This window comes from Cololabis saira, chromosome 24 (genome assembly GCF_033807715.1).
Source record: "Cololabis saira isolate AMF1-May2022 chromosome 24, fColSai1.1, whole genome shotgun sequence".
NCBI lineage: Eukaryota > Metazoa > Chordata > Actinopteri > Beloniformes > Belonidae > Cololabis > Cololabis saira.
Genome location: NC_084610.1, coordinates 20,005,304 through 20,019,061, shown reverse-complemented (window position 1 = coordinate 20,019,061; position 13,758 = coordinate 20,005,304). Strand labels below are relative to the sequence as shown.

Here is a 13,758-nt window from a genome sequence, read left to right as displayed (position 1 = left end):
TCTTTCAGAAATAGGATTAAGGGACGCCCCGATTTCAGCCGCGCGAGTATGGAGTAAGATCACTTCCAAAAAGATGTGTCCATGTTATAACTACGAATACGAATAGTTATAACATGGACACATCTTTTTGGAAGTTATCGTATGCCGCGTTCCATTTGTCCTCGGAAGTCGGAATTTCCCATTGCCGAGTCAGAATTTTCAACTGGAACGCCCCTCGAAGTAGGATTTCCTACTGGGAAAGTGGGAGAAGCTTCACCACCCCCGTGTTACCATTCCAAGATGGCTGCCATTCCTAGTTCCCAGTTCCGATTTCCGAGGTAAATGGAACGCGGCATTACTCCATATTTCAGTCAGAGGGCGGAGTTACGTCCTACGTCACACACTGTCTGATGCGCGTTCTCGTTGTTAGCGATGGAGCGTCAGCAACATGCTAGCGAGTCCCTAACATGAAAAGTTGTTTTATTTATAAAAGGTTTTCTTATCACAAAAGTTAAACCTGCCGTAGTCACCATACTGCGTTGTAGTGTCACCCAAACTAATTGTTTAATAGTCACGAAATCTGATAGATCCAGCCTGCTCTTCTCCTTGTTGAAACCTCTTTGCGCTTAAGATTTATAAACAATATAAGAAACTTTGTCTCTGAAAACACAGCTGCATGTGGACCGTTGACGTGTCCAGGTGAACCCTGACTTTCACCTGGAGAGAGCTGGAACCGACTCCAGCGGCCAGCGGGCCCCTGAGACCCCGAACAGGTAGAAGCAGGTGTGTAGATGATGGACGGATGGATGTTTACACAGAAACAACGTTCATACATTATTGTTGTTTGTCAAACTGCAATTGTTCCTTTTTCACAACTGTTTATTTATTGTTTTCTAAAAGAAAATGAGTAGAAGATTGTGATGATGATGAACAGGGAATGAAAAGGGTTCTTAAAGGGAACTAGTTTAATAGAGAGAATTACGTTTTTTTTTCTTTCTTTTTTTCCTAATGGTTGGTCTTCTGATCCACACTTCATTTCAATAGGTGGCAGTCATCTCCTTATATTCTGGTTTCCCAACTGTAATTGAAGACAGAAGAAGAAAGTCCCTGGTGCTGGTGGACGCTCAAGTGGTGCCACGAAGGTAAATAATAAATGAACAAATGAACTCTTAGTTAAATGTTATGTACATATTGAAGAGAATACAGTTCTAAGATACATTGTCATATGTGTACATAGTTTTAGTTTGAGTTTAATCACAATACCATAATAATAATTATAATAATACAATTGAATTAAACGGGTAGAGTGAATGGGTCCCCCAAGGAAGCTAGGAAAGCTTATAGGTTGGGGCCCATAGTTCATATAAGGGTAGTGGTACAGTCAATGGTAGTTACCATCCGTAAAGAGATGGTGATGGATAAATGCATACAAAGTACTCAAAAAAACACTTAAAGGGATCCCTGGCTATTAAGACATGTAGGTCTTAAAAGATAAATGTTGGTATCAATTATAACAATGTGATATAAAAAACCTTTTTGATATCTTCGTTTTTATAAAATTTGAAAATATAATTTAACTCGTAGGTCGCCATTGTTGTTTACACCACAATGCACTCTGGGCAGTGACGTCACACGGCTGCACCTGCTGGCCCCCGTCCACTGTTGTGACTGTTCAACCAGATAATCCAGACGCTAAACATGTCATCTGTTCAGCCGTTTCAATTTGAACCCGAGCGCAGGGTCGAGGAGGAGGACAACATTGAAAACCCATCTCAAAACAAGCCAAATGAAGACCAAGAAAGACGGGATGAGGCGAGAGTGGGACAAAAGCGATGGTGTCTGTGCAGCAACTGCGTCTCGATGCCAACAGAAAAAGAGAGCGTTTGCTGTCAAGAGCTGTGTTTTTGTCAGCAGCTGTTCACGGTAAACTATTGTGTGATAAAACGTATTCCAATATCAATAATTTTGGAGATTATTAGCATCCACCGCTGTCCCTTTATAAATCATTAGGACAGTGGCGCCGCCAGGATTCAATTTCATAATAGGCACAGAAACAGTCCGTCCACTGCTCTATACGGCTAATTTCAGGCTCTCACTCGGCCTGAATATTAGACTATCCATTAGGTAGAGGATATGTTTGTTGGCTATTCAGAGTTCAATAAGTATTTCAAAGATCTTTTTTCCTCAAACAAAACTTTGCAGTTTGTGTAGTGCGCACGGCGCACTACAGATATGGTGACATTATTATGTGAAACCTCCACACAGATGCAAACATAAACATTATGGTGTCAGCGCATCAGAAACACAGATGAAAACACAGCTAAACATTAAAGGTGACGGCGCACCCAGAAACAGATGAAAACACAGCTAAACAGGTGACGGCGCAATAAAAGTCCCAGCCAGATGTGGCTCCACCAAAATGATCAGAATAGTCATTAAATTAAATAATGATGTTCTTGCCTATTTGAAGCGGTCTGCGCCTCCCGTTTCGTCAAACTCCCGGGCCAGTCGCCTGTACGCACAGTGCGTACAGGATTCCGGCTGGCGGCGCCGCTGCATTATATACAGTTTAATGCAATGATAAGATGCGCACGACTTTGATCTCCCGCGCATCACAGCACGACAACTTTCAGCCAGTTTACCTGAACCGAGACGTCTTATGGGCTCCCTCGTCAGCCTCCACGGCCGGGAGAGAGCTGCTCATCTATGTTTTAGATACCTGTCCCAGTTAAACTAACGTGGCTTATCTTCCCAGAGCCACCGAACTACGTCATCGCCCCTAGAATGCATTGCGCAGGTAAAACATGGCGCCTCGCGCAGGTCAAAATATGTGATAAACATTGTAGATTTTTAAAGCAATTAGATTATTTTATGTGTTTCTAACAACATATTTTAGTATAAGAGAACAATTGTGGCTAATTAGGGACTACAAGTCTTAATAACCAGGGTTCCTTTTAACATACAAGTATGTATACTTAACATTACATACACATACAGTCACACACATACATTCCAGCAGTCCATGAAGAAGCATTTTATATTAAGGTTAGTAAAAGATTATTTTTTAGTTTTCTTTTAAACTTGGAGATAGAACGCAACACCTTGAGGCCATCATCAATCCTATTCCAAATCTGCGGCCCCCTGCAAACAACACTCATACTGGCGCACACATGTCGGTGAAATTTCCCTAATATGAGTGGTTTGATTCTTGTTTGGTATGTATGCTGAGGACTGGAGATTGGCACAAGACTACTAAGTCTTGGGTTGAGCCTGTTGACAATTTGAAACATAAGACAAGCATTACGATAATTGTTTAACTCAGCCAGTCTTAGTAACTCAAAGTGGTGAAATAGAGGGTGGGTGGGGGAATTTATCTCTGACCAAGACAGGGCCCGTATGACTTTCTTTTGCAAAGATACTCATTTTTTAAGATGGCATGTGAAGGTGTTGCACCATATCACATTGCCGTAGTTGAGATGAGGTTCAAAGAGAGTTTTGTATAAAGTAAGAAGGGCAGACAGAGGAAGGACGTGTCTGATCTTGTAGAACAGGCCAACATGCTTGGACAGTTTGTTTACAAGATGGTCAATATGACATTTGAAATTGAGAGAATCATCGTTACATACTGTATGTGTTTCCAGGTTTTTTTTGACTGCACAGGAAATCTCACTTTCATGGGCTGTGTCCTTCTTTTAAGGGATGGCTAAGCCTTATTCTATTTCTATGTGCAGAATTTCAGGATGTTTTTTTTTTTTTTTTTTTTTAGTTTAGTTTAGTTTATTTTCGGTCATGACACACACAAAAATAAATAAAAAACCAAGAATAAAACTGACAACAAGAAAACGTTCAATTGTTCAAAGAAAACATAACAAAAAAGTTTCCAGTATACAAATAACATCTAGACCGAAAAAGGGGTAGGCTGAAGCAAAGCTTATTTGCCTACCCTCAAAAAGATTAATTAAATTAATAAAATAAAGCAAAAAGTAAGAGAAAGACTGCCCGTAAAACAAATTGCCTCTGTAGGGACAACAAACATTCCTCAAAAAATAAAAGATTTTTAAAATAAAGGTGCAGTCTACATGTTACCTTCATCCTTATTCTATTTCTATGTGCAGAATTTCAGGAAGTTTTTTTTTTGTTTTTTTTTAGTTTAGTTTAGTTTATTTTCGGTCATGACACACAAAAAAATAAATAAAAAACCAAGAATAAAACTGACAACAAGAAAACGTTCAATTGTTCAAAGAAAACATAACAAAAAAGTTTCCAGTATACAAATAAACAAATAACATCTAGACCGAAAAAGGGGTAGGCTGAAGCAAAGCTTATTTGCCTACCCTCAAAAAGATTAATTAAATTAATAAAATAAAGCAAAAAGTAAGAGAAAGACTGCCCGTAAAACAAATTGCCTCTGTACGGATAACAAACATTCCTCAAAAAATAAAAGATTTTTAAAATAAAGGTGCAGTCTACATGTTACCTTCATCCTTAAAAAATCAAAGCAAATTATCAAACAATGAATTTGGCTCTAACAGATGACAATTGCAGAAATTGTTATTTGAGTTTTCACCTTTTACCTGATTTCCTTTTCTCCAGATAAGTGAAGTTGGCTGAGTTGCTGAAACACACAGAAGTTTGGGACATGGCTTGTACATCGGTGTCTGCTGTAGAATATGTCAAAAATGCCAGAGTCCTGCTTGTGGGAGGATTAAGGAGTCTCTCTGTGATTGTGGAGAACTTGTATCAACAAAGAGTGTTGAGTGATGAAGAAGTCAGCAAGATAAACGCAGAGAAAGATGACTATGACAAAACCAGAAAAATACTGGACTTGGTCACAAATAAAGGGGAAGCTGCCACCTACGAGTTTCTCAAGATTATTGACATCACCAGGAAGAGGACTTTACCACCTCTTCTTTCCAAGAACAAACCTGATTCTTCCAGTGAGACGGAGAAGTCTGACCTTCACCAGTGGATCAGCTCCTTTCCTTTCAAGGCTGACAGGCTAGCAGATGAAAAGTATTTCAAAGGTATTTAAATCTGAACTGATGAGGTGTTACAGACTTTGAAACCAGTGTTTTATTATTATTTTAACTAATACATCTTTGTTTAAATAAGCGTCTTGTGTTTTTACCCACACATTTATTTTTTACTGCATTGTTTTTTCTCGTTGTCTTTCTTTCAGGAGCAAAGCCGTGCCACAAATATCAAAGAAAACTCAAAGAGAAAGCACAAAAAATATCAAAAAAGTTTTGGAGTGGAAATAAAGATGTGTTTGGAGGAAACAAGAAACCTGACTTGTCGTACACGTCACTTGTATTAGACAAAGAAGAGTGTGAGGAACCATTGAAAATAAAGAGATTTAAGAGCAAGGAAAGCAAGATGCGTCGTCCTAAGAAGCTAAAGACGTACATCCCTGAGAACAAAGGAGAAATGTCCCCCTGTGTCCTGCTGAAAACACATAAAAACATCCTTTTGGTTGGGAAGCCTGGAATTGGAAAGACGGCAGTGATTTGTGAAATGTTGAGACTCTGGGCTGAAAGTGAAAACGAGGAGCTGGATTACATGTTTTACTTTGACATGAGGGAGGTGACTCAGATGAAGATCATGACCTTGGAGGATCTTCTTTTCAATGCGTACATTAAACCTGACGAAGGCAAAGATGAGGTGTTACAGGACATAGAGAGGATCTCTGATAATGTTACGGTTATGTTGGATGGAGTCACAGATCTGTCTTCACCGGTGCTGAAGAAGCTTTTGGAGGGAGACCTACTACCTGGTGCAAAGATCATCATAGCATGCAGACCAGACGATGAGGAGGACACGTGTCTTGATGACCATCTCCGAGTGGAAGTGAAAGGTTTTAGTGAGCAGGCCATAAATGCATACCTATCTGCAACACTGGCAGATGAACACAAGACAGTTCTGATCAATGTGGAGTTGTTAACTCTTTGTCACGTGCCCATGTACGCTCTGATGGTGGCTGCCTCTTGCTCATCAGGAGTCTCTCCACAGCCAAGGACCGTTACTGAAGTATACATTCATATTGTCCGTTTTTGTCTTCAGAGGAACAGGAAAAAAAAAAAAAGCAATACGCATCTGAACAACTTCATCAAAACTAAGAGTGAGGGAATTCTCTCTTTAGCTAAGGCTGCTTTTCTTGCAACTCAGGGAAAGACTGTGAACCTAGAAGAAGTTTCCTCCGGAGACAGCTGTGTCCTCTCCTTCCTAAAACCTCTCATTGTGAGAGTGAGTCCTACTAAAACACTTGTTAAATATGCTTTCCTTCATTACACTGTGCAGGAGTTTTTTGCAGCACTTTGGCTCTTGAAGAATCCTGATCAAATCAAGAACATTATTCAGCAGAGACCCAATGATGAGATGAAACACATGACACATCTGATCCCTTTCATATGCCGGTTGTTGAACGAGGAGAACCCTAGTTTGATAAGCTGTCTGATTCCAGCTCAGGAGCTCCAGAACACACGCACGTGGTTTTTCAAGGAGATTATTGCTTCATTTTCCCCTGATGACGTGTTGTTCCTGTGTCAGTGCTTGTATGAGTCCCAGCTTCCTGAAGCATGCATCGACCTCCTGGACAAACTGGACTACTGTCTTGACCTGAGTGATCAGAATCTGGATCCTTATCATTGCTGTGCCGTGGCCTATGTCATCAGTCAGTCGAAGAAAAAGAAAATACAGCTGCAACTTGAGGATGTGGTGGTATCAGAACAAGGGATGGAGCAACTCCTGAGATGTCTTAAAAATGTCCACAGGTATGAGTGAACATGCTCTTTGTGTCACATTACTCCATACATTACAAAATGTAAGAATGATGCTTAATATTGGATATTAATGAGAAAACTGTGCCCCTTTTTGAATGTAAGGTGTGAACCACTGTCACAGCAGCTGTGGAAGATTTTCCTCCAAAGCGACAGGCAGATGGACCCCGCCCGCTTACTGAGCCTCGACAGAAACCAGCTGCACCTTCCAGTCCACGGTGAAAGACGGCTGTTTGGAAGAGCTGTGGAAGTCATAAATAAGATGCCTGCAAAGGTAAAAGTCTGCCTCTACGGGGAAGAAGAAGCTACAGTCTGCCAGTGTCTCTGTGAGTCTCTCTTTCCGGCTCTGCCAAACATCAGCTCACTCAGGTGAGTAAAACTCAGTATGTTCACTTTTACACACCCTTTCCACACACGTGTCAATAATAATCAACTTTATTCAAATTTTTGTAATGATTAAAAAAACATTTTGTCAGTGTGCAATGTTTCAAAATGTTCAACACAGGAGAAGTGATATAAAACCAATAAACAACTTTAAACAGCAGGAGAATCAAAAGGAAAAGAAATATTCTATAGTTAAGTTCACTTCAAAGAAGGCCTTGTTTATATAATACCCTTCCCTATAAGTTAAAAAATCCTCGGCCAAAAGAGAGGGGGGCTAAGGCTGCAAAAACCCTTAAAAAAGAGAGAAGGGTCTTGACATTGCTGGTTATCCAAGTGTACAGTGTACAGTTCTCGGAGGAACAACAATGAAGTTTAGGTGGTCAGTTGTGCATTGTGTGACCTCCTTTAAGTCCTTTCCATTCTGGTACACACTCCAGTCAGTGCACTTAAAACAGTCTCTCAAAGCCTCATATGCTTCTGGTGGCCACTTCCTGAAGATAAGTGTGGCAGCTAGTAGCCTCTGTTTTGAATTATATATTGCCTGAAGACGATTGAGGTTGTGGTCTGACTTTCCCAGTCAGGGGAGGGAAGATGGATAGATAGATAGATTTATTTATAGTACCCTTGGGTAAATTTGGTTCAAAGTGAGTGCCTCCTCATACAATCTAAAACCATACACTCAACAACACAGGATAATATAAAGTGACAACAGTGCTCTGGCTAAAAGAACAAAGAACAAGAAGGACGGCCCCAAGATAAGAATCAAGATAAGTTAAAACATCGGTGCACAGGGAAAGATTAGATTTATTGTCTTGTTTTTCCTAGTTGGGTAGTCAACACATTGGTAGGAATTTGTCAGGGTGGAATCCAGAGTTATGAGGTTGAAGTTGCCAGAGATTGCAAAAAAAGCATCAGTGTATTGAGTTTTGAGCTGTAGAGTGAATAACGTCACAAGCTGCGTCTGGGAGGCTCGTGGCGAGATGTAAACACAGATAACAATGGCGTCCGAGAACACCCTCGGCATGTCAGAGACTAACTACCAGTAACTCCTTACGGCAGGGGTATTCGACTAAAACTTTAAGAGGTCCAGTTAGAGAAAATGTACTCAAGCTTTAAAGCTTTAAAAATCTACAATGTTTATCACATATTTTGACCTGCGGGAGGCGCCATGTTTTACCTGCGCAATGCATTCTGGGGGCAATGACGTAGAGCGGTGGCTCTGGGAAGATAAGCCGCGTTAGTTTAACTGGGACAGGTATCTAAAACATAGATGAGCAGCTCTCTCCCGGCCGTGGAGGCTGACGAGGGAGCCCATAAGACGTCTCGGTTCAGGCAAACTGGATCAAAGTTCTGTGATGCACGGGAGATCTGCAAAAATGATCAATGTCGTGCGCATCTTACCAGCGCATTAGGCTCCTGCGTAGACGGCGTAGCCTACGGCGTAGACGGCGTAGCCTACGGCGTAGCCTACGCCGTAGACGGCGTAGCCGGGGCTTTAGAGCCTGCAGCGCACCGCCATCCGCTCTCCGCTCTCGCCGCCGGGATGGAGACGCCGGTGGGCAAGATGCACGTTTGGGTGGGCATAGCCCACCCCTGCCCCCCCCTAAAACCAGCTTCGGTGCTGGGTGATGACAGACCAGAGGCTGAGGGGACTGGCCCGGGACTTTGACGAAACGGGAGGCGCAGACTACTTCGCTTCAAATAGGCAAGAACATCTTTATTTAATTTAATGACGCCAGATCTGGCTGGGGTTTTTATTGTAGCATCGGCTATCTGCTAGTTGAAACGTGTGGTCGGTTAGTCTATATGAGTTTTATGGTGTTTTTGTAGTTCATGCTGTATGGTGCGGTCCTTTTTTTTTTTTTTTACTTTTTTGTAGGTGCACCGTCACCTTAATGTTTAGCTGTGTTTTGATCTGTGTTTCTGGTGCGCCGTCACCTGTTTAGCTGTGTTTTCATCTATTTCTGGGTGTCAAAACAGTGGACGGGGGTTAGCAGGAGCCACCGTCTGACGTCACTACCCAGAATGTAAACAACAATGGCGACCTACGAGTTAAATTATATTTTCAAATTTTATAAAAACGAAGACATCAAAAAGGTTTTTTATATCACATTGTTATAATTGATACCAACATTTATCTTTTAAGACCTACATGTCTTAATAGCCAGGGTTCCTTTTAACAATTGAACAGTTTTGCAGTTTTTCTTTCTTCTCCTCTTATAATCTTATGCCCCCACTTTCTGTTGTTCAGTGAGAGAACTGAGCTCTAACTTCTCCTGTCAGGACTTCAAATCTGAGCTGGATGGTGTCAGGTTCTCATACACTTGAGAAGGTGCTCATTGGTGAGCCTGGAACGATGTTTTAATTATGTTCATTGTGGACAAAGCTGCCTCACAGCTGTATGTGGACCCAAACATGGGCAGGATGTAGGGCTGGGCGATATATCGAGGATAGCCGATGTATCTCGGCTTCTACTCTGTGCGATGTACAAAATGACTCTATCGTGCATATTCGAGTATAAATTTTCAGGCATTTTGCATTTAGCCGCGGGCGTTAAATGACAGACTTTTCTCGCTCTCTCGTCTCGTCTCTCCTTCTCTGAGACATAAAACAAGCGCACCCTGTCACACATGTCAGTCACGTGCTGTCGTATGTGCATTATCATTGGCCCCCGACCAGCTGCTGGTGTCAGCGCTGCTGTCCGGGACCGCCGCTCACTTCCCCGCTTTAACTTTAACTTTAACTTTCCCAAACTCGGCCTGTTTGCGCCGTGAGCTCATCTGCGCGGTTGCTACGCGCGGCGGACTCTTTTCAAAGCTAACCGGCTTAGTAAAGACGGGAGGGGATGTTTTCTCCTCGCACGACGCGAACGGCTCTGTGGAGAGCGCGACACGCGCAGCCGAGCTTTTAGGCTGATTTATGGTCCCGCGTTACACCAACGCAGAGCCTACAGCGTAAGTGCGCATCGACGCGTACCCTACGCCGTAGGTTCTGCGTTGATTTAACGCGGAACCATAATTCAGGCTTTTCTCTTTCAGAACTGAGAAACTTCACCTAGTGTTGCTTAAATGTGGCCACATGAAATCAATCACTATCATTGAAACAAAGTCAAACAAGACTATATGACGTAATATTTCTAACAATAAGTGAAAGTGATGCAAAGTAAAGGAGGAGAGGATGAAACATTGCAGTCCATGCACCTACAATTTAATATAAAGGTGCTCTAATGGCCCTCCTGCTCAGAGCAGCTCATCCTGGTAAAACCAGGTAAAAACCAGGTGAAACCTGGTCATCCAGGTAAAACCGGGACCAGAAGATGTTCTTAGCAGATGTTCTTTGACCGGGAATCAGAGCGATGCAACGTGCACTTTCTATTTTGAAATGACACTTTTTATGTTTGTGCCACTCACTGCTTAGTAACTGTTTAATAAATACAGTTTTGGTAAATTTGACTTATTCCCCCTTTTTGCATGAAAGTTTAAAATGAGCATATATTAATGCAGTATGAACGAGAATGTTTTAATGTAGATATAGAATTATCATTGTGGTGTGATTGTAGCATCAAAGTGTTAATTCAAGGCTAAGGCAAAATATCGAGATATATATCGTGTATCGTGACCTGGCCTAAAAATATCGAGATATTAATAAAAGGCCATATCGCCCAGCCCTAGCAGGATGTTTTAAGATGGTCAGCTTATTTTCTGTGACTTCAGTTCAGACTTGAGTGAATATGTTTGATGAAAAACTTTTTGTCTCAGTGGTGTTTCACATTAGCATTTTTAATGAGCGCCACAGTCTCTGAACGTATGAGACACACTGGTTTTGTGTCCCAGTGGGAAGACTGAACAAGGGTGAATCTGTCCATTCCGGGTTGAAAGCTTTATTTTCACTGTCCACTTTTCTCTTCTTAAGCCTGAATTATGGCTCCGCGTTAAATCGATGCAGAGCCTATGGCGTAGGGTACGCAGCAACGGACATCGTAAGGTGCGCGTCGCCGCGTATCCTACGCCGTAGGCTTTGCGTTGGTGTAACGCGGAACCATAATCAGCCTTTAGAGAGCCCCATTACTTGTCTCCCTGTCTCGCACTTACTCGTCTCTCCGTCTTTCTTCTTGTCTCCGGCTCACTCCACCTTTCCACCTGTTACGCGCCTCTCATCTCTGTCAAGCTACTTACACAGATCTGATTGGCTGAGCAGCATCATGTGGGATGGCTTAACTCATATGCAATTGGTCTGTAAGGTCTGCTAAACAAATGCCGTAAAGAATAGTAAAGCTGCCCTGGTTAAAATAGAAGTGCCCCGTCAAAATGTAGAATCCCTCGGTAATTTATTGATTACAGGTCTGGGTCCGCTGAGGACGGCGTCTGGGTCCGGACCCGGACAGCGGTCCGACAGTTAGTGATCTCTGCCTTACGGCATACAGTCTCCCTAACTGTAACATGTCTGGGATTGCACCATCTGTTGTATGTACAGGACAGAGATGTTCACAAGTCTTTTTTTGCAAGTCCAAGTCAAGTCTCAAATCTTTGGTCAGGAGGCCAAGTGAAGTCTCAAGTCTTTGTGGGGTGAGACTTGGTCAAGTCTCAAGTCTTTGGTCACGAGTCCAAGTCAAGTCTGAAGTATCTAAAAAATAAGACTCACGTCTCTTCTGGTTGTAATGAGCATTCTATCATCTGATGCTATCCGGTCTGCTAAGAATACTGCACAGCTATATCTGAGATATTCAAAGCATTTACTGTATTATTATCATCACTTCTTTATCTATTAGCAAACAGTATCAGTACTGATTAGTTGTTTCTAACAATGATAATCTATTGTAGGGCTATCAAATATTTTAGTAATCGAGTATTCTACTGAAAATTCCATCGATTAATCGAGTAATCGGATAAAACATTTTTGTTAAGTTAAAGAGCTATTATAAATATACATAAGATGTTAGATGTTAATTGACATCACTAAGACTAAATTATTTAATCCAGTAGGTTCATGGCTGTGCATTTAAAAACCCTGAACTTACACCAGTTGACCAAATTCACTGCCTTCACTCAAATAACTAAGGGTCTTACCAAGAAATATTCTTATTTCTAACCTAAAAATGCCATTACACCTGATAACACACATCACTTAAAAGATTAGGTGTTTTTCCCACGTGTTAAAATTTAAATTTAATTTGTGTCAAGCAAATTTTAAGTTCTAGTTACGTTTTAAGTTAGAGTTTTGGCAGTGTTCAAAATAAAATTATGAGACCTGCTGTATTGGAGCACATTTTCTTTTAGTTAAAACTGTAGCGGGAACAGATGTTTCGAGGAACCTATGTATGTACCGGGTGAAGGCTGATTTATGGTTCCGCGTTACAACGACGCAGAGCCTACGCCGTAGGCTACGGCGTAGGCTCCATAATTCAGGCACCATAATTCAGGCTTTAGGGGAACATATCGGAGAACAACCAGAAGAATATAGGGTGGATTAAAAATAAAAGTTAAGCACTGAGCCACATGTGTCTCCCGTCTGGGCCATTGCAGACTCATTGCCTGAGAATGTTACTAAAACCAAACATACCCGCCATCTTTTTCTTCTAACTTTACGTGCGCGGCGGCAGCGCGTTGTGTCGCATTAAATGTAGTCCGGGCGTAATACCTGTTTTGAGCTGGTGAAATTAAACAAAAAAAAAATAAATAAATAAATAGATAAATTAAACAATTCCTCGAGGCAGAAAAAAATACTCGATGCTAACCGTCCTGTGCGCTAATGTTACTGACCTATCCGGGTGAGTTTTCAGGTGCCTGATGAAGTTGGATGTGGTTGAACCAGCATCCTTAATCTTGACACTGCAGAACTTGCATTCAGCGCTTCTTTTGTTGATGGTGCTGTCTTGTTTAAAATTTTTTGTACCCAAACGTAATTACAAAGGGTACAGCAGCAGCTGCAGGTATGCCGGTCGCCATAGTTTTACCGTCATCTGAGGTACTAGTGCGTAAGGTGCGCACCCGAGGCGTAATATGGTTACTATGGTTACCATGACAAAAAGGAAGGAATGACATTAAGCTCGTCAGACGTTTAAAAGTTTCCTCAATGTTAATAGGCCAAAAAATTAAAAAAATAAAGATTGTTCACGAGTCCCAAAAAACGAGTCTGAAGTCTTTTTAGCACAAGTCCAAGTCAAGTCTGAAGTCTCTGTCCTACGACTTAAGTGCGACTCGAATCCGAGTCGCAAACTCGAGTGCCCATCTCTGGTACAGCACCAGTCCACCTCCTTTCTTTATGCCAGAAAGTTTAGTGTCTCTGTCCAAACGAGCCACACTGAAGCCAGTCAGCTCAACGTTAGCAGTCGGGACGCAGCCAGTTAGCCACGTCTCCGTGAAGCATAACAGACTACATTCCCTGAACAACTTCTGGATTCTTACCAGAGCAGCCAGTTCGTCGGCCTTGTTAGTCAGTGAGTTCACGTTCCCCATCACCATCGATGGAATTTAGGGTTTGTATCTCCACTTCTTCTCCCGTCTCCTCGTCCTCACTTTAATTCCCGTTATAGAGGGTCTGCATTGACGTCACTTCCCCACTGGACCAGCCCCCTTACTGGCACTGAGTGGCAAAACATCAGCAAAAGTGGCTGCACTAG

General features: G+C 41.9%; 1 protein-coding gene across 2 annotated transcripts in view; it reads left to right on the top strand.

Annotated features, from left to right (window-relative positions):
• The first annotated feature begins 545 nt into the window (after window positions 1-545).
• The window catches only part of LOC133425228 (uncharacterized), a 37,121-nt gene continuing 23,908 nt past the window's right edge, over window positions 546-13,758 (top strand). The window contains exons 1-5 of one of the 2 annotated variants that reach the window (XM_061715962.1): window positions 546-752; window positions 1,024-1,121; window positions 4,573-5,003; window positions 5,159-6,749; window positions 6,861-7,124. In XM_061715962.1, the coding sequence (XP_061571946.1) occupies window positions 4,619-5,003; window positions 5,159-6,749; window positions 6,861-7,124 (2,240 nt within the window). In that variant the 5' untranslated portion in view covers window positions 546-752; window positions 1,024-1,121; window positions 4,573-4,618. Of the gene's footprint in view, window positions 763-1,023; window positions 1,122-4,572; window positions 5,004-5,158; window positions 6,750-6,860; window positions 7,125-13,758 lie in introns of both variants that reach the window. The other variant, XM_061715961.1, reaches the window with a different exon arrangement.